Below are 27,359 nucleotides of genomic sequence, written 5' to 3'. Positions count from 1 at the left end.
GTAAGTGCTTATCTTTTAAGTAAAAAAAATATGTGGTGAGGGCAAGAATTAGTAGCAATCTCTAACAGTGTGTTTTAAATCAGGCTTCACTAAACACATAGCCCAGAACTATACTTTGCTTACATCAGGCTTTCTATCATGGCAACTTTATGGGAGCTCTAAATTGTAGAAACAAAGCATACCAAAAATGTACCATCTTTAAGGCAGTCAAGCTGAACCCTGCTAATATAAGCATGTTTAAACTCCTCTATGCTTCCAACAGTTGGAGAGTTGGACAAAACTATTCCACCCAGCACCACCCATCCCCATCAGATTTGTTTGCCTGGGCATACTCACCATGTGATAAGGCTTATCTTTAGATTAAAGCTTGAAAGATTTCTGTCTCCTCTTCAAAAGTAATTCCCAGCTATGACTAGAGGACCAAAAGCTAAACTTAAATGGTGCAATAAATAGTTCAAAAGTCTCTCTGAAACCTCAATGCACTCAAATCCATAAGGCTATTGAGAAGTAACCTTAACCAAGAGCCCAAAGCAGTCACTGAAGAATTCACGATCTAGCATATTGTATTAAATTAATTAATGACTGGAAATATTCTTAAAAGCATCCAGTATAATCCAGTCACATTTTACAGATGAGTCCCAATTAAGTCAATAGCTGTCAGGTATCTTTCTGAACAAGGTGTTACAATGTAATACCAGAACTTGCGTCTACTTGATACTCAATTAAGTAGGTAAATTTTTCTACATCACAATTTAATTCATTTGAATTCAATATATTATGTAACTACCATGTAGAAAACAGGATGCTAGCTAACTTCTACTGCAGATTTGAAAAATGGATTTTTGGAGGGCATATAAATTGCAAGGTCAGAGCAATGCCATAACTATTTTTTACACTGGATAATGTACATATAAAACACTACATTGAGTATCACATTCAAAGAGGCACTAGTAAAATGAAAGGCATCCAGAGGAGAGGAGTGAACTGGTAAAGAATCTAGAACTCTTCTCACATGAAAAAACTGGAGAAACCACAGAAGAGAACACTTCTGGGATTAGAAATGGATTCACAAATTTGAAGGGAAGTGAATTTCTGAGTAATAAAGGGACACACACTTTCTGGTCATTAGAACTTTCCTTAAATAGAATGGACTGCCTTGTAATGTGGTAAGCTCCCAGTCAAGGGAAAGGTCAAAGCTAAGGTTGGAAGACAATCTCTTAAGAATATGACAGAGGAGAGGGATGATAATTTATCCAGATGGCTTCACAGTCTGCTCCAATCAGAGATCTTATAATACTGTTCTGTAACTGGAAACTCATTACTTTGGGTAATTTCCTTAAGATGAGTCACAATATCGGCATATAAGTAGATGCATTAACCACGCTCGTCTTCCTCCCTCTGAAATTTCCGTGTATTAGTATTGGTGAATTAGGTGTTTCTGAAAGATTAACTGTATGTAATCTAAATTTCTTAAAAATTCTAGGTGTCAAAGATTAAGTTCAGATTCTGGTTCTGTCATTCAACTACATAACCTTCGATAGGTCACAATTTCCCTAGATTTCAGAGGAGCTCAGATTTGGGGCAATATTCTCTACCTCTCCCAGTATTTTTTTTTTTTTAAACATAGGTTGCTGCTTTGGGGAGTCACAACGACTAGGTGACACGATGGCACTTAGTGGGCGAGCCAGGGATGTTTTATGTCCTACAGTGCCCAAACACACTCTCTCCCCTTTTGAGAAATGTTGATTAGAAGAATTATAAATTCCTTTTCAGGGCCAAATTTTGTGAGGTTTATCTGTTAAAAATTTTTAGTTAGCAACAGGTCTTCTAACCTGAAACACACTGAAACATCTTTTCCTCCCTATCCTAAGTAGGTAATAAGATAGTCTACAACCAAATACTGACAATTTAGGATCACCAGGAAAGATTTAAAAGAGAGTAAGGAAAACAAAACAAAACAAAACCCTTGTTTTGAATGCATGAATATCAAGAGATTTGCTTCAATAAAATTCAAATGATTAGATGTTGATATTCTATTTACCCAAGACTCTATTAACTGAGTTACAGGTTTAGTTTCTACAGCCTTTAGTGTTTTTTCCCATCTCTAACAGGACAGACTTAGGTATTTAGTTGGTCATTTCATGTAACAGCTATCAGAAATATTTGATCGTAAAGGGAAAAGGTTATGAATGTCTAAACAGTTAACATTTTTAGTAGATCTCTATTGATGCAAAATGTTCAACTTTGATACTAAAGATGTATTAAACAACTTTTGGCTTTGGGACTTAATAAATTATATATATATATTTTACTTATTCTTTTAATTTTCTTATTATTTTAGGAAATTATCTCTCACACACACACACACAAATAAACACTCAGAGTGTATACCAAGTTTTGGGACACTCTGAAACAAAGGACCAAAATCAACATCTGGGTTTTAATTACCTTTGACATTTCCATGGACAGAATTTCTATGCACAGAACTGTTGTTAGGAATTAAAGGATATTCTGTTTTTGCCACACTAGATTGTTCATTACTTCAAGACTCAAGATACATATTTTAGCCCAAATCTCTGGTTCCAATATTTTATTTACACGAAGTATGCTTTTATCCCAGTGGTGCCATCAGCACTTATTTCAGAAACACAGATTGCTAAAACTATTTAATATGTCCTTTTATATAAACAATAGGGACAATAACATTACAGAAACAATCAATTCATTGACTATTAGTGTTTTGGAGTAGATCTTTCATTCTGAAGAACAGAAATTATAATTTTTTGTGTGTTTTCATTAGAGCTTTTACTGGAAAATATTCATATGACTATATTATATAAAACAATAATTCTACAATGTACAAGAAAATGTTTAAACTTGAGACTCTTCATGTTTACAACTATAAAATCTCTAGCAAAAAAGAGTGTTTATATGAAATAATTTAATGGCTTGCATAATACTTAAGCATCAATTTTCTTTAACACAGGGTAAAAACATTCCTCTATGATTCCTTAAGCACAAAAGCCCTCCTTTTTTCAAAGCCAATAGTTATTAGCGAGTCCTTATTGCCACTGGACGTCACATCATGATTTGTTATAAATTAATAATAAATTCTCTAAAATACTATAAATGATACAGCTTTTAAATGTTAAAAAATAAGAAAAATCAGATAAAAAAGAACCAATCCACAATAAATTACTATTTAATTTCCTGAAGTTACATGGATAATTTATTAACTTCATGTGGGATGTGAAAGACTGATAAGTTATTCTAAATACAATCCATCTAAAGCATATGATAAAGAATAGAAATATAAAAGAGGCTGGTGTTTGAAGGAGGTGAGTGATAAAGTAAAGCTCATTCAGAGGTGTTATCTTCCATTCCAAAACGTCAAAAGACACAGGACAACCTGACTCAAGTTAATTCGTAAATACTTTAACATAGATTTGGGAAATATAGGAAAGCAAACTCCCTAACCATGAAAGCAATAACCTACCATTTGTTTGTGTTTGCATGGCTCAAAGAGTCAGAAAGGGGACAGTTTATATTTTTTTGGCAGAGGTAAAACACAATCCACTATACAGCTCCAGATTTCAAGGAAAACTCCTTCAAATTCAGCAGCTAACAGCTTGTCTCTATTTGCTGTCACTCTAGATCAGAGAAACCCACACTTTTTTTCTTTCCTGCCCCCCTTCAGTTACACTTGAGCTCTCTGACTGAAAAGGTCTGGAACAGATTAAAAGTCGGGCCACAAAATAAAAAGCTCTGGCATGTTGTCAAGCCTGTCTGGAATACACATACACACTGGGCCCAAAAAGGGAAACTAAAGGCAATAAGAGAATTTTATGAAACTTTTTTTGGCATATCTAATTGTATGGTTGTGTGTACATATGTATCGGAGGTACACAGAATTTTTTTTAGTACTTTCTTCAATTTAAAACAAAAGACCAAAGTGTGTGTAATTAATGGATCTACTTAAGTTCACACTCAAGTTGTTTTATTTCACTGTCTTAACTGAAAATACTTAAAAAAAAAAAAAAAAGTTTTGTTCCAATTTCTGATTTTTGCAGTTAGGAGTTACTCATCATCTTTCATAACCTTATGGTGGGGGGGAAAAAACCACAGTACCATTTTTTAAAAATTTTCAAAACGTGGAAAAGCTGAATTCATTTCATTAAGCATGATTTAAGGAAACATGGTTATCATCATTCCAGGCCATACAAATGGCAACATTTGTTAAATTCTCTACCTTACTTGGTTTCCTATTTCAACCACGAGGGCTTATTCAAGTATTAAAGAGAATCTGAAGTTGCAAATTATTAACATGCCACATTACTTTTTTAACACCCAAACAGGTCTTGAAGCTCAAAAGGCTAGCATTTAAGCCAAACCGGGTATCTGTCAAAATGACAGTCTCTGCCCTGATCCCACCTTTGACTTCACTTGAATAGGGGGTTCAACCAGTCCATGAAGCTGACCAGTCAGTTTGGGGCAAACCCAAATGTTGGGGTTTTTTAAAGATATACACAAAGACATAGGAGAACTGTTCATAATGTTCCTGACAGGGAAGTTATTTTACCCAACCAGCTCTGGGTAGAGTTTTTCTTTTTCTTTTTTCCCCGGGGGTTGTGTTTTGATGGCATTCACAGAGTTAATTCCTCTTTCCCGTAAGGGCCCCACAGTTGTTGTTAGGTCAACCCCTGTAAAGCTTCAAAGGCTCCGCGTCCCCTCAATCTGACCTACTCAGTGATCTGCACATTGTTTTCATTTAGCTGCATCCAGTCCAAGACGAAAGCTTTAAAACCACAATGATCTGCTCCTTTTTAGATTCATTTTTCCATGGCTTTGGAAAAATATCTCAGAAACCCAACTGAAGAAACTGAAAACAGTGAAAAATTATGGATAAAAAGGCATTAAAGAGCTTGTATACTATTATCAAAATGTGCACATTTGAGAGGTGAATATTCCTTTGTGCAAATAGTGATTTAGTCATGTGATTTAGAGGAAATACAGCTTTGTGCTTTTTGTTTCCTAAATGAAAAACAAAGAACAGGACCTTTACTTAAGGGGAAAAAAAAAAAAAAGCCAGAAGAGAAGAGAAGGGAAAAAATGCTTTCATTGGATCTCTAGGGTGACAGGGTTTTTTCCCCCTACTTAGGATAGAAAACACTACAACACCCAGGCACAGGATGGTACTCATTGCTCTCTGAAGTTAAGCATAAGCAGACACCAGGTCACTGGCAAAGGCTGGTATCCCAGGTTTTAGATGTAGCATGACAACCCGATTATTACTGCAGCTAGAAAGAGATCATTTTAAACAAGATCACTGTCTCTCCCAGAAATGTGAAAGGAAATGTGATTTTGGTTAGTCAGCCACCACAACATTCCCCCACCCTCATCCCAAGGAGTCCAAGCTAAAAAGCTGATTTGGACCTGCATTTCTCAAGTTTAACGTGAAAGATATAAAAAGAGGTATAAAAATAGTACCGGAAAAGTTGGGTGGGCAGTCATTTTTTAATACTATAAAGCAATGCAATGTTACTTAAAGTACCTTCCCAAATTCATATACAAAAAATAGTAATCAAAAATATCTAAAAAGGTTTTGAGATGAACCTTTACCAAAACGAGGGTCAAGCCTTGGGTCTAGCCAAGAGGTGGTCTTGTTCTTATGGTTTATATAGTATATTTCTCCATCCTGAGTCATGGCTTGTTCCCATCCATCAGGAAGAGGACCTATAAATACAGAAAAAAAATCATGGTTGGTTTTTATCTGGTGCACCTAAAAAAAAGTGGGAGGGGTGCTAATTTAAAAAGAAAACACATCTTGATATAAAACAATTCATTAAAACAGAAGTAAGCATGATTTCAGAGAAGAAAGGTAAACCTATATACCTGATTCTTCTCCACTAAAAAGAAACTACCAAATAATAAAATCTACATCCCTGAAGACACAGATGGAAAAAAAAAGTCAGATTTTCAAAAAATCCTTTTGGAAGTCATGACCCAAATAATTATTACTGTTATTACAAGACAAGAAATGCTACAGCTCAGGGACTACCCCCTAATCCAGTCAGTTTTGTGACAGTACCTTCCTAGGGACTCCAAGGTTCTTTAATAAGGAATACAGGCAAGTGATTTCAGAAGACCTAAAGTATCACAAACATTCTATTTAATATAAAGCACACTTTAGCTAAGGCCGCCAAGCTCCATTTACTTCCATTATTTATAGGACTGGCTCACACCAAGAAAACTATAATCCAAAAAAAGCTTATTTTTAAGCAGCTCAGAAGTTGCTAGGAGGTGGGGGTTGCGGCTGGAAGTTTAAGTTTGTCAGAGGCTTTAGAAGGGGGCAGGGTAAACGCTAAAACTGTTGGAAGGCAGATTTCTCAGGAAGAAAGAGAGAAAAGATATAATTTCAAAGCTATAGAGTGAGGAAACAACATCTGGAAGACAGGACTAAAGAATATAGTAAGTCTAAGAAGATGATTCTATCTTTAGGAGGGTAGGAAGCTAGACAATTACTTTTGGGAGGTAATAGCAAAGAAAAGAGAGACCCAGAATAAATTACTAAGTTCAACCATATTTCTTCCTCATCTCCTTGTCTCCCCAACCCCTCTTCCACTTCCCATCCCCACCAGGAGTCAGGAAAGGCAAGAGTAAACTGGAAATAGAGTCTGAGGAAATGCTTACAATTTTCCATCTGTGGACCAACATGAATGGAGTGCTTACTGTGCGCCAGTCACTGTTGTAAGTATGTTGTGCACATTAACTCATTTAATCCTTACAACAACCAATGACATCAGCAGTAGTACTATTTCCATTCTAATGAGGAAACGGAGGCACAGAGTGGTTCAGTCTGGTACAACATCACAAAGCTAGTTAGTGCTAGGGAGGATACTCAAACCAATCAGCCTAATTCCTGAGCCACTGTTGCTTGTAACTACACTTCTTTTTATTCATCAAATATGAGGAAGAAACTAAGAATGGCTTCCTGTGCAAAAACAGAACAAGTTCCTTCTTCCTATATTGGAAGTCCAAGCCAGCCTTATGAGTGATGCTGAATAAGTAACTTCGGTTAAACAGAGCACTCACACAGGCCCAAGGGACCCAAACTCCTAATTCTAGGTCAGTTTCATCTGTATCAGGAACAGACCAATTTGCTGCTAAGACTATTGTCAAAAGTCTGCTTTAATGGAGGCAAAACCCTGTGAGGACATGCAGACATGTGAAACTAGAGTGTTCTGTACTTCTAGAGAGGCCACAGGGGGAAGACTCTCCTCCAGTTCTGGATGTGGAGTTCTGTACACAATGCTAACCACGTCCAGAGTTGGAATTTGCTGTAGGGATCCCACGTTTACTAAAAAGCGAATGAGAAGCAAACTTGTTTAACATACATAAATGAAACCATTTCTCAGTAGCTTTCACTGTCACTTTGGGCTCTATTTCCGCACCAGGAAGACAGAATCTCCAAAATGGAATATTAATGGTCTGTTACTACCTTTAATTGTGAAGATGGCTCAACTGTAAAATGCTTTTTAAAAACAAGTAACTAAAATTCTAAGACATCATGATGGTGAACAAGTCAACAGTCACTGAATGCCTTCGGGAGCCTCAACTCAACAACCCCAACAGACCTCATTATAGCCTCCAAACCTGCCTCAATACAGATTCCCTACCTTTTTTTAACAGTATGGTTCTCCACCTTAGCTGTCCGAGTTAGAACCAAGAACAGTAGTATGTATCTTGGATACAAACCAACCTTCCCTATCTGCTCCACCCACTCCATCCTGTAGATTCCACTTCCATTCTCTCTGATTGATCTGTTCCACACCATCTCTAAGAACTCAGCCATCAATAGCTACCAGCTTTTTTTTAACTGCTATAGAGCCTCCTTCCTTGGTGCCTGACTTCTCATCTCCTCTTCTCATTCCAGTGTCTTCTATCAAAAAGCCATCAGAGTTTTCTTCTTAGAATACTACCTAATCAACTTTTATATGTCACTCATTGCCTTTAAAAACATTTCTCTTGCTCTCTACTATCAAAAGGAGAATGCCACCTGGACTCATTTCTTAAGTCTTCTACACATACCCAATCCCTGACCACCACCAACTTTTCACAAAATCATGCCATCTCCTTGTATGTGCTCTTCCTGTTATCACAGACATCCTTCTTCCCCACCCCTCCAACAAATTTAGAGTTGTTTCTAAATTTTTTTGCTGTTATAAATAATAGTACAACATACAACCCCAGGGGGGCAGTGATGGCAGCAGTACCTCTACCACTACTAGCTCCACTACTACCATCTCACAATGATCTACACGGTGGCTCTATGTGCTACCATACATATCAAACACAGTGACATTCAGAGAGGTAACGTGTCCAAGGTAGACACTTGGGTAAACTTACCCAAGGTAAAGATCTGAACCCAGGCAGTCTGACTTCAGAGCTTCTGCTTTTAAACCATTACAATATGCTGCTTCCCAAGGACATAAATACCCCCAAAACTCATGCAGGTGTTTCCAGACATTAAATTCACAAAGTGGAATAGTGACTTTATCCTTTTATACACAAGTTTAAATCATTAAGTATTTATCATATATAAATCATATATTTAGCAAGTATTTATCATATATAAATCATTAAGTATTTAGTATTTCACTAAAAAACAGCAGACTTCCAAATTAAATTCAGGAAACTTTTCACCAATACTGTTCTTGTATAACAAACAATTAAAAACAAACCTCTAAATGCACTAATTTTAGACATGAATATATAAAGGAGAGATAAGCCCAGTACAAATAACAGTGTAGTGACTGCTGCTTATTTTCCCACCATATTTCTAAGAATAATTTGCATATGAAATAGAATAATTACTGTACAATTTTATAAGCATTCAAATTTATCCCAAAATATATATGCTAAACAGAAAAGAAGAGAAAAGAACACTTTACATATTCATTTATGTCTTTCATTTAACACTCTGGGCAAAAATATGTTACGTGGAAAGAGATGGTCCAAAACAGAATGTTTTCTTTATTTAAAAAGAAAGCTACTGATCAAAGGCAAAGGAGTAGATGAGGAAAAATTACCTTCAAATAGCTTTGCACCACAATCAAATCCTTATTAGTAGAAAAAGAAAAGTGAAAAGAACCAAATCTTATATCTTAAATGTAAATTAAATAAAACAATACAGATATAGGCTTTAGTCACACAAAAAAAGAATTTTTAGTTAAAATGGTCCTTAAAAGAAATTCAGTGGCTTGATACTTAATGCAGGATTCTAAGTAATCATGTTAAACTAAGCTAACTGTTGAATAACCATGAAAAGCAGAGAAAGCAAGAGCGATATATTTTCTGAATCATCAAGTTGCACGGGCTACTGCAAGTTTGATTCAAGCGTCTGTCTGGGCTAGAGTTAGAATGGAGTAAGGTCAGTAAGTTCAAGAGGAAATCTGGGCTTCCCACGAAACTAAATTTATCAGAGGACACCACAGGGATAGATCAAAACAAATTTAGTACGCCTTGAGTTAAATTTATATTCTGATTTTAGTGTGTTATAAATATTATAACTTCTCCAATACGGAGTATTTAAAATGAAGCAAATGTAAGTAGTAACATTTTATTTACATAAGATGATCTAAAACAGTGGCTCTCAAACTTTAGTATATATCAGAATCACCTGGAGGGCTTGTTAAAACACATGTTGCTGAGTTCCCCCCCTCTAGATTTTCTGATTCAGTAGGTTAGGGGTTGGGCCTGAAAATTCCCAGGTGATGCTGATGCTGCTGGTCTAAGGAACACACTTTGAAAACCACTAACCTAAAAATAACTACTTAGAAATCTTCAGCTGGTACAGAACGGCTTTTTGAATATACTTAACTTATATACAACCTCAATTTTTCATTGTTAGGCATGATGCGCAGTTCAGAGACCCAACTATCAAGCACTACATGTCTGAAACAGCACACAGCCACACCTCCCATAAGAAGATGAGGCAAATGGCTCACATTTATTGGGACAAAGCAGACATAATAAGGGTGATGCTTTTTGATTTTTAAAAAAACTTGAATGGCCCAAACAACTATTTTGGAGAAGTAGACCAAAATTCATTTCTTGTTTGTCCTTTAAGGACCAGATGGAAATGAAGAGTAGGACTCTGGAGACAAGATGAACTGATGTGACCCACTGGAATTATGACTGGTAACAGCTTCGAACCCTTTTTAGTTGAGAACTCTTCACTTTCTCTATTCAAATAAAGAGCCTTTCTCTGTGCTGGCAAAATATTTTCTTCATACCTGTGCCATAGCACTTACCATACTGGATTTCTTGGTTATGTGTGTTTTCTTCCAGGCTAGACTGTGAAATGCCTGAACACAAGAGTGTATATTATGCATTTTTCTATTTTATTGTCTAGTAGAGTGCCTACTATTCAGAAAAGGCAGGAATAAACATGGTTGAAATGAAATCAAAATGAAAGTCAATTCGGAAAGTCTTTTGGGAAAGAAAAGGAGATAAAAAATAGGCCCTGCATCAAGAATGCAGAGAAACAGAGGTCAGCATTTTAGTGAGATGTAAAGAGGGTGAGAAATTTAAATTAAGATAAGCAAGAGAGAGTGGTAAGTTATAATTAAAGTAATTCATAAATCAGAATTACTTATCCTTGGGGAAAATAAATTTTTATGTAGGATTTATTACTACTGGTTGAATGATATCTTATCTACTATAGCAAATACTAACTTCCTGCAATATTTTAAAAACAAAATACTCCATGTCATAATACTGAAAGTGACTCAACATTAACTTCCTGCTCTTGCCTAAAGACCCTCTGCATTAGTAATGACTAACAAACCACTTGCAATATCTAATCAAACAAGAAAGTCTTGATTACGCCACAAGTTAGAAGATCAACCTCTCCCTCCACCTGCCCCATAATTCAGGAATAAAGAAGTCACCCAGAACACTGGAAGTTTACTAAACACACCCTCATGGGTGGTTCAAAGTACAAGACTACCAAGAAGTAGTTTCCTTAGAACATAAGAGAAGTAGCCAGAAAATAGATGCAATGATCTTTTAAAGGAATCTAATTCTGACCAATTGCAGTTTTGAAATTCTGGTCTCTTGTTTTTATGATGAATCACAAACTGTTATTACTATATGCAAGGCAGTATTCTAAGTGCTTCACAAGCAAATATTAACTCATTTAACAAAGCCATGGCATAGGTACTATTATTATCCCCACTTTACAGATGAGGAAACTAAGGCACAGAAAAGTTATTCAAGATGATTTAGCCCAGACTAGTAAGTGGAAGAGCTGGGATTCAAACCTAGACAGTTCCAGCTCTCCAGAACTCATACTCTTAAGTACTGCAAGTACTTCAGTGTACTTAAGTACACTGCAAATACGACAAACATTAATCAAAAGTAGTGTTTTTTTTTTTTTTTTAATTTTTTGTTTTCCCATAACTTTCATGAAACCCCATAGCTCCAGTCATATTCCAGTACATGACTCTTACACCTTTAAGGCTTCTCACAGGGTCAACACTAGTTATTTCTTCTCCAAGTGGACACTGGCACTTCACAAAATATGTCCCCATATTGAGTGGATTTTACTTTAAAATAACAATTTCATCTGTTCCTCAAATAAAATTTTAATGTAGACTTTCACATTTCCATGATTAAATTTTAGCAGTAGCCTCTTAAATTGGACTTAATCAACTGCAACATTAAACATTACATGCACCGCAAGATCATCTTGCCTCCCCCTCCTCTGAGGAAATAGCTCTCTTGACTCAGGCTCTCTAAAGCCCATAGGAAAAATTCTCCAATCTTTATTGAGCTATTGAAGATCCTTTATAGTTAGGCACGACGTAGCACTGCACAGGTCCTGAAAGCATCCACCACTAGCATTTACACCCCTCCTCACTCAGTCTTCTTTCAATCCTTCAAACTTCTCCTCTCCTCTCTCCAGGACCTCCCTGCAGGAACTCACCTCCCCACCCTCCTCGCTCAGCTACTCCTACTCATCCCTCCCCAGTGTGAATGCCACTTCCTCAAGAGGGCTTTGCCTACATGGTTTCCTCTCCTACTGCATCAGGTGCTTTCTCTTTGGTAAGATGATTCCATCACACTAGTAATTTAGTAATCCATTCAATGTTAGTCCTCCCAGCTACATGGCTTGTTCACTCCTGTCTTTCCAGTACTTAGCAGCGTCATGCACTTTTCACCTCCACATACATCCCCAATGCACCCACCCCCTAGCCTGATTCCTCCTAGCCTCCACTGTTTTTACCCACTGGATAAATTCTACTCTATTCTCATGCTATATCTTTATGAAGCTTTTCTCAATTCCATCCCACTAGTGAGACTCTTCTCCACCTATGAATTGAAATTGCACTTGTTTTGATTTCTTGGATGCTTAGTGCAGATTATCTTTATTTGCTCTTTCATACTTAGTTTAACTATAGGCCAGGTAGTAGTGTGGGAAGAATTTATCATTCTGCCCTAGAATATAGAAAAAGAGTTCTCCATTTTTTTTTTTTTAACTGAGTGGGTATGCTCAATTTTGCAAGGTTGCTCAGGACAAAGATGGCAACATTTATTGGAAACTACCACCAGGTGATACTGTGATCTGCAGACCTGTGCAGACTTGTGGTTTTCAAAATATATGGGAACTAAAATATATTCACCCCAGACTCTTCTGCAGTTTTGTTTCCAAAGGCCTCTTCCATAAACACAAACGTCTGAAATTCATATTCTTGACCTTGTAAGCCCTTAACAATCCCTAATAAAGTTCTGCTCACATTACTAAAATTTTCAGGTAGACAAAATAGGAAAAGGTTGCCATGTACAATAAATATTAAATATTATTGTCACTAACTTTTTTTGTGGCTTCAATAAGCCAAATATGGAACAACTGCATATAAATGCATTTATTGAAGAAAAAGCAGTTTATAAAATCAAGTTTTGCTAAAAGAAATATGATTTCTCTTCTAGTTTCCATAGTAACAGTTTTATTCTCAAGGTGAAAGACATGAGCTCAGGCTATATCACACTTTTGTGTACAGGCCTAGAAGCTGGAAACTAAAAAGACTATAAATAAACTGATGAAAATCTGCATCAGGCAAACAAATGCAAGAGTGGTAGCCAACCGATTTCTTTTTTTTCCCTCGAGTTCAGTGTCTCCTATGTTCACCTTATGTGTAGGGTGGCTAGAAGATTCTTCTGTTAAGCCACTAGAACATGCTGATGAGCCCAAACCCCTGTAAATCACAATGGACAGTGTAGTAGATTAAGTCGAAACTCTGGCACATACATCTGAAGGCTTAGGTTGGAATCCTGGCACTGCTACTTACCTGCATTCTACTCACTAGCAAACTGTGCCCTCAACCACTGTGCTCGTGTTTCCTTTACAGCAGATGCCTCACTGTACCCTAATCATCTGCCTACATGCCCCTCTCTGCCCATTAGGCTCTAATGAGCCTGAAGTAAGCACCTTGATGTAAGCAACTTGATTTTTTTGTCTTTGTATCCCCAGAGCTTAGCACTGCCACTAAATACAATCAAGGTTTGTTAAGCTAAAGTGATTAAGAACTTATCTACAGAAAGAATGATTGATTGGTCTTGGTCAAGTCACAATCTCTCAGATCCTTAGTTTCTGCTTTTATAAGTCACAGGTTTTTTAAATGCTGATAACATTTTGCATGATTTCTATATAAGATCTCTTATGAAATGATGGAGTCATTCACATCTATTAGGTACTTAGTAAAGGTATAATTCCAACCGAAAATAAGAATTAAAAAAAAATAGGAATAACAAAGTAGACCTTTAATAATATTTCCATGGTTAAGTTTACTATTCTAGTCTTCTATCTGTGTAGCCATGAACCAACAGTATCGGCACCACCTGGAAACTTGTTAGAAATGCAGAATCTCAGGTCTCACTCCAGACCTACTGAATCAGAATCTGCATTTGTGTGTGTGTTGGGGGGGTGGGGGGTGAGGAAGATTAGCCCTGAGCTAACATCCATCGCCAATCCTCCTCTTTTTGCTAAGGAAGACTGGCCCTGGGCTAACATCCGTGCCCATCTCCCTCTACTTTATATGGGACGCCGCCACAGCACGGCTTGATAAGCAGTGTGTCGGTGCGCACCCGAGATCCGAACCTGCGAACCCCAGGCTGCCGCAGTGGAGTGTGCGCACTTAACTGCTAGGCCACTGGGCTGGCCCCCCCAAGAATCTGCATTTTAACAAATCCCCAGGTAATTCCTCCATACACTACAAACGGAGAACCACTGATCTAGAATACAGAAAACTAATAAGGCTCACTTGTTATTAAACTCTTTTATAGAACTACCTATCATTAACCCAAACTTTATCAACATAGCAAAAGTACCATTCAATGGGTTACTCGGTTTAAGAAAAAAACAAAAAACACCTTTGATGCATTATAAATGAAATTAAATATGATTTTAGGCTTATATTAAACTCTAGAAAGACAGCATAGTTTAGAGAAAACTGTAAAAGGTTTAGATTCAGACAGACCTGTGTTCAAATCTTGGATCTAATATTTATTAGCCTATTCTAAGCCAGGGTAAATTCCTTAATCTGCTTAACGCTCACATTCCTAATCTAGAAAACGGACATGAACACTCTTCTCAATTAATTGTTGAGAGGATTAAAGGGGAACGTGCTTGACATAGGGTAGGGCTTATAGTAGGTACCTTAAAAAAAAGTCAGTTTCCTACTCTTTCAGGGAATAGTTCTGCCATTTTGTTCCAATAATATATGTAACTTACTAAAATTCATGTATAATATAGAGAGGTAGGTTTATGAGAAAATAAACCTGGGTCTCAAAGATGAAATGATAACAAAAACAGGGAACCCACAGAAGGTTTCCCATTCTATAGGGGAAAGATCCTAGAGAAGAGTCATATTTTTATTTTTAATGATATCCCAAAATTTTCAGGATAAAGCCCAGACTTCTTAGTTGATCACACAAAGGCATTCTGAGGATGTCTTCAGTCTCATCTCTGCACCACCCACCATTAGTTATATGGTGCTGGGGGTTTCAGGCCTCCGTAATCTCTCACATACCGCTAGCTTTACCTTCTCTTTTCTTCAGCAAACTTAACTCCCACTCATCTACTAAAATTCAGGTCCTGAATCCAACCACTTGTCATCACTTCCACCTCTACCACCCTGGTCCATCCTTTCCCCTGAGTTATTACAACTGCCCCCTAACTAATCTCCTTCCTCTTCAAGAACTTACTCAGATCATATCACTCCTCTGTTCAAAACCTATAAGGCCCTACATGACTTCCGTGTTACCTTTCACTGACTGTTTCCAGTTGCAATGGCCTTCTTGCTGTTCCCCAAACATGCCTCAGCACCTCTGAGCTGGCTATTATGTTATGCATGGAACATTCTTTCCCTTTCCCCCAGACATCTGCATGGCTCTCAGTTCATTCATATCTCTGCACAAAAGACATCAATTACAGAAGCCTACACTGGAGAAGCTATCTAAAATATCATCTCCCTCCATCTCCAGCCAATCACCCTCTGATCCTTAACTGGTTTATTTTTCTCTTTCCATTTTTAACTATGTGACACATTATATATTTGTTTATATTCTATATTCTCACGATTTAGAATAGGGCCCAGCACATATTAAGTATTCAATATTTGTTGAGGGAATGAATGAACCCCTGGCTCCTTAAAGATGTCTTCTCTACCCTCCCGACGACTAATTCATGTATTCCTCCTCTACTTTCTCAGCACTCGGTGCGTATGTCTGCCGTAACCTTTATTGTTATATGAAAAAATTGTTTTAACTTGACTTTGCAATCCCAGTTGTTATTACAGTGCCTAGTAGGGCATTGGATATTTGTTGAATGAATGATTTAGAAAGGCAACAATTTTATCAAGGTGAAACAATGCAACTTTGTTAAAAATCATTTTCCCGTTTGTTACAACTGGATGAACTTCTCAGAGCAAAAGGCCAAGTATAAGCTCAGAGAACTTTTTAATATACAACTCCTCAGACTTTCTTCAGTGCAACTTAGGTCTTTTAGCTTTGAACTTAATAGTGTAGAGTTTTACTAAGTTAATTTATAAAAGATAGCTTTCTGTAAGTTCATTTAAACTTCAGAATGCTCAAATAAAGCAATGACCTTTTGTTACAACTTTAGCCTAAAGTACGTTTCACCACCTCCTTATCTAATTGACATCAAAAGAAAATATTCTTTTGGAAAACTATGTCTATTGTTGCAGGATTTTTTTCATTTCACTGATGCTGCCTATATATGGCAGTCCATGGATACCATTTTTAAAGAATTAGCATCTTAATCTTTCACACAAATATTCCTCTTATGAGTCATAAAATTATTGTAGCAAGAGAGTAACCAGAAGGATTTAGAAATCAGTGGGAAAGACAAAAATAATATTCCAACACTTATCAAGAGAAGAAATAAAACAGGCATTTATTTGGTTCTTAAATGTAAATAATTTAATCTCTTTCTCATCCTCTCCACTCCAAAGCTGAGCAAAGTTTCCAAAATTCTACAAATAATCACTGAAGCAAAGTTGAACATGGATACTTCTATTTTAAGCACCACTATCTAATAACTCATTTTTCTAAGAGAGCTGGTGGCAATGATGTATCTAAAATCTAAAATATAATGTATCTAAAAATTTCTTCCTCTTCCTCTTCTAAATTAGTGTATTGGTTAAAATAACAGAAATAAGCTTGTATCCTCTCCTTCATTAGGTTCAGTATTTACACTAAAATCTTAGTAACTTTCAGAATTCAAATGAACTTTCCTTTCCCAAATGATTACTTCAAAAGACTTCTTCTAATAGATTTTTTAAAATATTTGTTATTTGTGCTCTAAGATCAGGTCAAAGGAACTCAACAACCTTGAGTTTCTATATATCTCCCCTTGCTTTAGAAGATAACCTCTAATATAAAGCAAAGAAGACAGGAAGGAATTACTTTCTCTGAAATAATCAAGCATATAACTAAATATATGAACATAGTATTCCCTAACACATTTGAAATTTAGACAATTATTTTGGATATCAGAATCTCAAACTGAAATAATCTTTTAAAAAATACTGATCTGAAGCTACTGGAAAATCAAATAATTCTATATAACCACCTTTTAACATGATTAATTTGGGTTTCTTCCAATAAAGGAATGAAGAAATGAATACTTTAAAAATGTTATAGGGCCCGGCCCAGTAGCGCAGCAGTTAAGTGGGCATGCTCCACTTCGGCAGCCCGGGGTTCGCAGGTTCAGATCCTGGGTGCGCACCGACGCACCACTTGTCAAGCCATGCTGTGGCAGAGTCCCATAAAAAGTAGAGGAAGATGGGCATGGATGTTAGCCCAGGGCCAATATTCCTCAGCAAAAAGAGGAGGACTGGCATTGGATGTTAGCTCAGGGCCGATCTTTCTCTCACTCACACACACAAGTTATAGATTGTACACACCAATACATTAAGTAATATATAAACACGTCTCAATTCAGAATAACTGAGTTTCAAGTTTTGCTGATATATTGGAAGGTGAAGGGTCCTTACCTTGGGAGCTTATTTTAGAAGCCCAGCTGGGTAGACTAAGCATAAAGAATGACAATTTATCAGCCAACATCTACTGTTCCCTTTGCCAAACGTTGCTGTCTTGCCCAGGTATTTTGAGTTTTAATATTATATAGAAAAGTTAAAAATCATGACTAGAATCAGTTAACATCAAGAGTGATCTTCAGTGGAGAGGGAGTGAAAGGCTTTCACCACAAGAGTAAAACAGAGGCCATGAGCTGCCCAGACACAAGTGGCATGCTTCATTAAGCAGCAAAGTTAAGAAGCCATCAAGATTAAAAAGTGCCATGTGTAGGGCATCAGTGGGTTTAACAGACTGCAGAAGAACTCCTATACTGGAGAAGATAACGATAATGGCAAGCTAATGTTATCTGCAACTTGACTGGACATTTTCACTGAATTATTTTTTCTATTTCATAAGTATTTTTATCTTCATATTCCCCATATATTGTTTATTTGCAACTTTTATTAAAATGAAATGGACTGGCCCATATTTTTAAATAAGAAAAATAGTTTCTTGTTTCCATATTACTAACCATTTTTCAGGAACTCAATCATCACATAAATCATGACACAAACTATATAAAATAAACCGAGTTTCTTAAGGATTAGTTATGTTGATTCTGGATTATTATACTTTTGCTTTTTACTATTTTCCCTTCTCCTGTGGCCATCTTTTCTAATTCATCTAAATTTCCAGATGAGAAAAAAGAAAGCAGCAATTTTGGTTTAAAAAAAGATATTTGAGACAGGAGTTTAAGAGTAATTAATAAAATATACTGTCTCTGTCTCTTACTTCATTCATTGCTCTGACTTTGGGCTTTGTTACAGTTTTATTCCTGTTCGATATACTTTAATATAGTCTTGTTCCATATATTATGACTTCAGATTGACAAACAATTTCCAACTTATAATAATCAAGAACTTTCAGAAGAATCAGAAAAATTTTGACTGATGTAAAAGAAGAAAATCATAATTATATTTAAGACTCTACCATCTAGGGCCGGCTCCGTGGCTTAGCGGTTAAGTGCGCGCGCTCTGATGCTGGCGGCCCGGTTCGGATCCCGGGCGCGCCCCAGGGCACCGCTTCTCCGTCCAACGCGAGGCCGAGTCCCACGTGCAGCAACTAGAAGGATGTGAACCTATGACATACAGCTATCTACTGGGGCTTTGGGGGGAAAAGAATGAATAAATAAAATCTTTAAAAAAAAAAAAAAAAAAGACTCTACCATCTATACCAAATAGAGAATCTATGTGAATCTGAAAGCCAAAAGATAACACACGACTTAGATATGAGCCAACAACCCACATCTGATGATAAAAAGCTTGTGGAGATAAACACAGCCCAAAGACAGTGTGGTAACAGATTTTTAAAATTATTTTCGATGAAGCAGCAGTGGCTATCAGTTAATCTAAACTGATTAAATTGTAAAATATCAGTTAATATAAACTGATTAAATTGTAAAATAGATCACATTTATTTATCTATTATATATGCAATACAACATACCAAGTACTGTATATTGTTAATAATTTCTAACAATCACATTATATGGACTGTATCATTTAATCTTCACAATAGGTTATAAGTTTAGTGTCACTATTATAATTGTCATCCCCATTTTCCAGGTGAAGGAACTGAGGCACAGGTAGATACAGTAACTTGTCCAAGATCTCATAGGCTTAGTAAGCGACAGAGCTGGGACTCAAACCCATGTCCACCCTTCTCCAAGAGCCCTTGATCTTGACCCCTATTCTGAACTCCGTCTCAGTTCACTCCAGAGGTGAAAAGTAGAACTTCAAAGTTTGTGAACTATAACACATGAAGTAGGAATTATCAACTCCTAAAACCTGTTGTCAGCTCTGTAACTTCTCACACATCCTTACCCTTTCTGTGCTTTTTAAAGTTAAAACCTTATATCTACTTTTTACCTGCCATTTTTACATTTCACATCTATTCTTTACCTGTCATTTTTCTTGGTAACAATCTCTGTTTCCCATTTGGTCTTTTGTGCTCTGACAGAGATGACACAAAGCAGGAGTAACACACCAGGCAGATAGTAAGGCAGCTCCGGACCCCTCACTTGGCTTCTGAACATTTTCAAGGTGTTGAGCACATTCCTCTAACATGCATCATCTTTCACCATCAAGAGGGCATTTTCTCCACCCATCTTGAGGTATTTCCTAGGAATTTCATGCACGTTTTCAGAATAGGAAAATCTGAAGTGCTGCATTGGTAGATCTGGGCATTAGTCAAATAAATGCCTGACTATAAAATATAAAAATAATGAATCCTTTAAAATGTACCTGTAATAAGACATGAGACTTTGGATTGTTATCAAAGTACATTTTTTAAAAGCAGATAATTGGGTTAATTGACTTAGCTTAATTTAAATCAAGGCTTATGATTTTTAACAGTCCTAAGCAGTTAAGAGCCCTTTGACGTAAAGTTATTTCTGGATCACCACAGAGTATACTTTCTTGACTTGATAATTTCTTACTTGATAAATTCTTGACTTTATTTTGCTTTAAGATTCAGCAATCTTGTGGGTCACTGTTAATAAGCTACTACTAAAATATTTAATATCTTCATATAAATAGAGCTGGTTAAATAAGTATCACTGTTCTCTCTCCAAGTCCTTATTTTCTAATGTCTAACACAAAAATCACTAATGTTTACCTAACTCTCAGTATGTAGAAGAACTATTTTATAAAGATCCCAAGCATGCATCTAAAGGCTATTAAATTAATGTGATACAAGCATAATACCTTTAATATAACTTCTAAAGGGCAATCATCAACTAATTTAATAGAATAGGGTTTATTATTTTTATTATTTAATTATTTAATTAAATTTTTATTAATTATTTTTATTATATAAAAATAATTTTATGTTTTATTATATATTTTAATGTAAAGTAAAATAGAACCATTATCTTACTGAATTATTCAAATTTCTTTTTATTTTTTAATTTTCTTTTCCTCACCTTTCAAATTCCTTTCACAAAGTTCACTGTCTATTTACTTGCCAATTAAACGAACAGTTAAAGAAGATAAATTAATCTTCTTCACAGGATCTAGTAAGTTTTGCCTCTAGAACCCTTTCCAGGTGCACTTTTAAGTGATTTCTCGATTATATATATTTAGAAATCTGGCCAATTACGAACCACGGGTCTCCAGTCTAGCAACGAAATTCATCATTTCAACCTCACATTTTGAAAAAGGACTTGTGAAAACAAAAGTAAACTGACCATTTTTGCTAAACCAAATTAGATAGAAAGAAATAGGATTTCATAAAATCTTAGAAGAGGAGAGAATCTTAAAAGATCATTTGGTCCAGCCAACCATTAAAGATTATACAGAAAACAGGTCTGGAGAGTCTAGAGAAAATGACAGTATTTTAACGAAATTGGTCTGATTAGACATAATTAGAGCAGAACACAAAGCTAGACTCAAATATTTGAATAAAGAGAATTCTTCTTTAAAAAAGAGCAAAACTAGAAAGTTCTTGTTAAAATAATTAATGATAAAAATGTAAATCAAGTTGCATTTAGCTTGATTAACCCAATACAGTGCCTCAAAAGAGTTGTGTAGCTTTCTCTTTTATCTGAAGGCTTCAGATTAGCAGATTCAGAAGGCATTCCCTTCAGGGTGAAAATTGTCTGTAGACACCCTGCTTACCTGGAAGCCATTTGCTGCTTTGTTATGGTAAATGCCCTCGAAACTTACTTAAATACCCTCACAATTCTCCTTCCTCATTGTCTCCAGGCTCTAAAAACTCCTTAAAAGGTTATTTTCCAAGCACAGATAAGCATCACTTTTGCTGCTTTTCTCAAGGAGAGATAAGATCATTTTCTCTTAAAGCTATTTGAGAGAGAATGCACAGCCACCACGCACTGTGGGTGCTTTCCACATGGAGAAAGAGAAGCCTCTAGGTTGAAACCTCATTAACATGACATTATGGCTATAATTTTACATGAACAGGAGGTATATTAAGATTACAGGTCCTATGATATTCATTCCAACGCCATTTCAACACCATGTAGAAGTTCTCCACTTACTCTTGAATGCCCACTGAAATGGAAGAAATGAAAGACAACAATTGAGTGCATGTAATTCAGAGTAACAAAGAGGCATGTACTATACAGATGTTATCAATAGCCTCAACACCTGATTTGAGAGGTAAGACCCCATTTGTATTTGTGATCAAATTCAGAATAATCCAGACTTAAATTTGTCCCATTCTGAGAATTTTCATATGTACTTAAATTTAATACCTTACTCGCATTTTGAAACTTTAGGTGACTCTTTTTCTTTTTAGGATCAGTTTTTGCTTTTCTTTTTAAAAAAGCTTTCTGGTTTCACCTTACCTGTCTCTTCCTTTCTTAACTCAACATACTGTCTGATCATCCCATTAAAGACAATGACCTCTAGTGTCCTCTTTAAATATTCTCTCTTCTCCAAGGTATTTTAAAATAGTGCCTCCAGTGCATTAATATGTCCTATCCCCTCTGCTTTCACTGAGGCTTTACTCTGTCACTTATCCTAACCCTGGTTCACTTGTAGATTAAGAGCACGGGCTCTCAAACACCATTACCAAAGTCTGAATCCTCACTCCTACCACTTAAAAGCTGTGTAATTTTGGGAAGGTCACCCAAGTTTTTCCATATGTGAAGCGAGACTAATAACAGCACCTAACTTAAATGGTCTTTATCAGAATTAACTGAGATAGTACAAAATGACCTTAGCAGAATGCCTGGCGTATAAATAGGGCTTCTTATTATTATTGTATACCTTCCACTACCATTTAAACATGCTCAAGTCTCTTTGGGGGTAGCTTTTCCCATCTCCGGCCATCCCTCCAACTTCTTATTTCCAAGCCTCTCTCCATACATTTTCCCGCCTCACTCCTAACCCACTACAGTTGCACTTCTTGCCACTTAAACTGTTCCTGCCAAGTCACCTCTCTTTACTAAATACAGCTGGAAGTAAGCATGCCTACTAAGTTATATGCAGTATATATAAATACATTTCATATTTTACAAACAAAATGCAGAGCAGAAATAAAATATAGACAAATACCTTATAACCCACTAAAACCAATTTGATAATACTTTTTTTTTTTTTGTGAGGAAGATCAGCCCTGAGCTAACATCCATGTTAATCCTCCTCTTTTTTTTTTTTGCTGAGGAAGACCGGCTCTGAGCTAACATCTATTGCCAATCCTCCTCCTTTTTTTCCCCCAAAGCCCCCGTAGGTAGTTGTATGTCATAGTTGCACATCCTTCTAGTTGCTGTATGTGGGACATGGCCTAGGCATGGCCGGACAAGAGGTGCATCGGTGCGTGCCCGGGATCCGAACCCGGGCCGCCAGTAGCGGAGCGCACACATTTAACCGCTAAGCCACGGGGCCGGCCCTAATACTTCTGATTGTAAACATAAATTTGAAAATAAATTCTCCCCATTTCCTTAGACCATTACAATTAAAAAATTTAATAGGAAACAAACAAACCAATGTTCTAAAAGAATCAAAAAATCAACCTTGTTAGATGCGAAATGCTTAATCTTCCAAAATAAAATTTAAATTAATGAGTTATGTTACTTATTTCCTAAGGAATAGTCTTAGACGAAGCATGACAAAATGAATAACGTGAATCATCTTCTGTGGACCCTAAATACGAGGCAGCTTTCACAAATTTTATTTGGAAATTTGGTAATTAAAAAAAATAGTTGCCAAATAAAAATATTAGTCAATAAACGCATAATTTTTTGCCTTTAAAAATTTTTAATTTCAATTAAATGTCACATATAAAACAGATTCTGAAAATAAGTAAATGTATTCATATTAAAATAAGCTAAAATAGACGACTTAAGGAGTTAACCTTTCTTCAAGAGTTTACATAAAGGAAGTTTATGACAAGGAAAGCTCAGATACAAATCTTGCCTTGATTTTCGTTCAGCTCTTAACTCTTTAGCATTCAGATGTGCCACCCACCAAAGGCAAGAGCAGAGAGTTAAGGAACAGCAGAAACATTCCAACACATTGGCATCATCGTTAGGGGCAGAAAAACATTTCAAATTCTGTGAGCTCTCCTAGTCAAGGAATCCTTTTGTCAACTAATTGTACCACTCTCCCCACCTCCACGAGTCCCTTTCCAAAAGCTGCTGTTTAAGAAAATCTACAGTGTAGCTATCAATATTATGTTGGTCAGTTTGCTGGATAGGGAAGATGGATGGGCTATGAAAGAGAAAGCCATCAACACCACTAGGGCTGCCAATTACTGTTGTTGCCATCTGTGCTCTGAACCAGGGCACTCATCAAAGGGCGTCAAGTGTGGAGTGCAAGGCTGTGGTCAAAATCCAGCCCAAATGCTCCAAGCCCTGATGCTAGGCATGGGGTTGCATCTTCCCAGAGGAACGGGCACCTTATCCTCATACGCACTAAGATGTATAATGGGGTAGCTATCCTCTTGGGCCCACATAACAAAGAAGAAAGAAGACAGCATCTAAATGACTACATAAGAAGGAACTAAACCTTTACTTAGTACCTACTCTGTACTAGAACTGTAATAAAAGCTTTATACACATTATATTATTTCTTTAATATCTTCCTCACTATAGTAAGGGGCATTGTTACTCCCCATTACACAGATGAGAAAAACAGCAGATTTAAGTAAATTGCCAAATAAGAGGCAGAGAAAGATTTATATTCAGGTTTATCTTCTGTGAAAAAGGTGGAAATGTGTTCAATAACATGTACTAGACCTAAGAAAGATGCTTTGGGGTTTATAAGTTGCTACCTTCCAGTTTTTTCTCAAGGTAGAATGAACATTTAAGTAAAAGGTAGGTTAAGAATGCCACAGCCTGGCTTCCCATCCAAACCACAAGAAGAAGAGAGAAACTTCAACTCTAAGATCTCAGACACAAGAGAGCAGTAGAATAAAACACCAGCATGTCAAAACTAACCAAACTAGGAATTTGAGATACTCACTTCAGAACTAAAACTCTAAAAACTGTTGGCTTTCAGATACCAGCCCCTTTATGTATTAATGACTAAAGAAGGCTTTGGTATAGCACGTTATTTTGAAATAAAAATAAGTCTCCCATATGAAACTGGTTAGAAAATAACCATCACTCATGCTCCAGTTTCCTTAAAAGAATAATTACTATTTTCCAGAGAAAGTTTTACCAATGCACAAGCATTACCTGGTGTGCTCTAATTACAGTGTCTCACTCACCTGAGGCCGAGTTCATCATATTCTGCTGCACTGGTGGACTGGTGGGGGTGGTAACGTTCATCTGGGAGAGCATGGCCTTCCTGGGGTCCTGCCATGTTGTTGTCTGATCGATGTGACTGAGACAAAACAAACCACTGCATTAGATAACAAATACTAGGTCCTAAAAACAACAATCCCATTTATCAAAACAGGGGAGACAGAAGGGCTAACAGGCAAGGGTTCTAAACTAGCTCTGTAAAAAGCACAGTTATGTTATCTCACAGCTCCCATCCTTCCTCTGCAACCTTTTTCATCCCTGTATCACTCAACTTTCACCTCCCAGATCTTGTAAGTGCAAGATTTGAAAAAGCTATGCCTGGAATTTTAAGTGAAGGGAAACTAACTTCACCTAGTAGACAATTATTACCTGCTTCTAATTTAAAGATAAAATGTGATTTATAAACTAACCATCTAAAACAGTAGTCATATGACTAAAACCCAAAATTCCCAAGAGAATCATCCACTTTTTTCCTCCTAGAGCTAAGAATGTCAATTAATACATAATTTTTAAGCCTAAAATCCTTTAGTTGTAAAACACAAAAAGCTGAAAAATTCATATTACAATATATACTCCAAAGCCAAAACAGAATTAAAAACTTCATTTGTAAGTTTTCATTGTCTCCTGTAACTGTTAAAGGCCTTTGTTATTTGCTCAACAAAACACTAAACATTTTCTACATACTGTTAACTTACTGCAAAATATCTTATATGTGTGCATACAGACTTCGTCATCTATAAAAAACTGGAAATGAAAACAGCTCAAGATTCTATGATATATAAAACTACAAGGCATCTAGCATGGTATCTGGTATATGAGCATTCAATAAATATTAGTTTTCGTCTTCCAGCAAAGTTTGTTTCAAAACAAATTAAATTAAAAACAAACAAATTTTAGTGAAACAAAAACTAAAATTATACACATGAAACTACCTAAAAAATTATCCTAAAGAAACAGCCAGAGAAGTACTCACAGACTTATGCATAAAGTTCTCTTCTGCATAATTTATAAAAGCAAAAATTTGAAAGCCAGCTAACACCTAATGATTGGAATTGGTTAAATAAATATTGCTACATATGATGGACTACAATGCAGCTATTGAAAATATTTTAGAAGAATATTTAATAACATGGAAAATATTCATAATATGGCTTTTTAAGTAGGTTGTAAAACAGCATGTACAATATGAGGCTGTTTAAATATCTGTGTATCTGTGTACTGAAAACATATGGGAAGGACAGATATCAGATGTTTTAACAGTTTATTTCTAGATGGCAAAATTACAGAACTCTGCTTTGCTAGGTTTTCCTATTATTAAATGATCATGAATTCATATTCTTCTTTAAATTAGGGGGGCAGCCAGAAATAAGGGTAATTTTAAAAAAGAAATCCTTCAAATCATTTTTTGTATGACCATTTAAATTTCAAATCTGGGGCTGGCCCAGTGGCTTAGTGGTTAAGTGCGCGTGCTCCGCTGCTGGTGGCCTGGGTTCGGATCCTGGGCGCGCACCAACGCACCGCTTCTCCGGCCATGCTGAGGCCACGTCCCACATACAGCAACTAGAAGGATGTGCAACTATGACATACAACTATCTACTGGGGCTTTGGGGGAAAAAAATAAATAAATAAAGTTATAACAAAAATAATAATAATAAATAAATAAATAAATAAATAAATAAATTTCAAATCCGAGTTCTCTCTTTTTGAATCATCCCATGATAAATACCCATGTAAATGGTAAGGAAATGACACTCTGTCATTAACTTTCCTGAAATGGAACTAGAATGCTATCTCATCAATAATGTTATCTTATCAATAACACAGTAAAAAAGGATCATCAACCCTGGCTAGAGTGGACCTTTAATATTATCTACTAGAGATGGAAGAAGAATTCTTCTAGCTCCTAGGCAAGCAAAAATGAGACGAAAACAGGGAAGTAAGAATGTGGAAGATTTGTATACTTAGGATGGACAACAGTACCTGTCAATTCAAGGCTATTACAGACCAACTATAAATATTAAGAGAAAATATTTATTTATTTAGTGGAGTATATAATTTCTCAAATGTTAACTCACCAGCACTTCTTTTTTTCTACCAGTCATATATGCTTTCTAGCAGCAGCTCTAGCATTTGCTCTGGTCTAGACAACATAGGCAAAAACCTTGTTCAAGTCTTGCTATGTAAGCACCTCATTCCAAAAGATCAAGTCCTTATCAGGCCCAGTAAGAGCTTATTTCTCTTCCTTTTCAATCCTCTGTATGAGCCACTGAACAAATTAAACCATAAAATGTTCTCTAGATATACAGTGTTTCTCATGCTTCCAGATATCAAGCAATACACATTTGGCAATTAACACTGTCATACTCAAGAAAGAAGCTTAAAATCCACAAGAAGACCAAAATTTAGGGAAATGTTTTTCACTTCCTGTTAAAATGTTAAGAAACCAGTAAAACAAACGGCCAGTGATTCATTATCACCGGCTCTTAAA

The 27,359-nt window shown here is 36.2% G+C and overlaps 1 protein-coding gene across 12 annotated transcripts in view; it reads right to left on the bottom strand.

The window, feature by feature from the left end:
- YAP1 (Yes1 associated transcriptional regulator) overlaps nucleotides 1-27,359 on the bottom strand; it is a 111,425-nt gene that overhangs the window by 32,604 nt on the left and 51,462 nt on the right. For 4 of the 12 annotated variants that reach the window (XM_014785212.2, XM_014785215.2, XM_014785214.2 and 1 more), the window contains exons 3-4: nucleotides 24,835-24,950; nucleotides 5,614-5,733 (exon numbers count right to left, since the gene is read on the bottom strand). In XM_014785212.2, coding sequence (XP_014640698.1) covers nucleotides 5,614-5,733; nucleotides 24,835-24,950 — 236 coding nt within the window. The remainder of the gene's footprint in view (nucleotides 1-5,613; nucleotides 5,734-24,834; nucleotides 24,951-27,359) is intronic. The other 8 variants (XM_014785213.2, XM_014785216.2, XM_004427403.2 and 5 more) reach the window with 2 other exon arrangements.

The sequence above is a fragment of the Ceratotherium simum genome, chromosome 7 (genome assembly GCF_057802395.1).
Source record: "Ceratotherium simum simum isolate JZ-2026a chromosome 7, ASM5780239v1, whole genome shotgun sequence".
In the NCBI taxonomy this organism is placed as follows: domain Eukaryota; kingdom Metazoa; phylum Chordata; class Mammalia; order Perissodactyla; family Rhinocerotidae; genus Ceratotherium; species Ceratotherium simum.
Note: the sequence above shows the minus strand (reverse complement) of the source record. Positions and strands in the feature narration are given on the sequence as shown.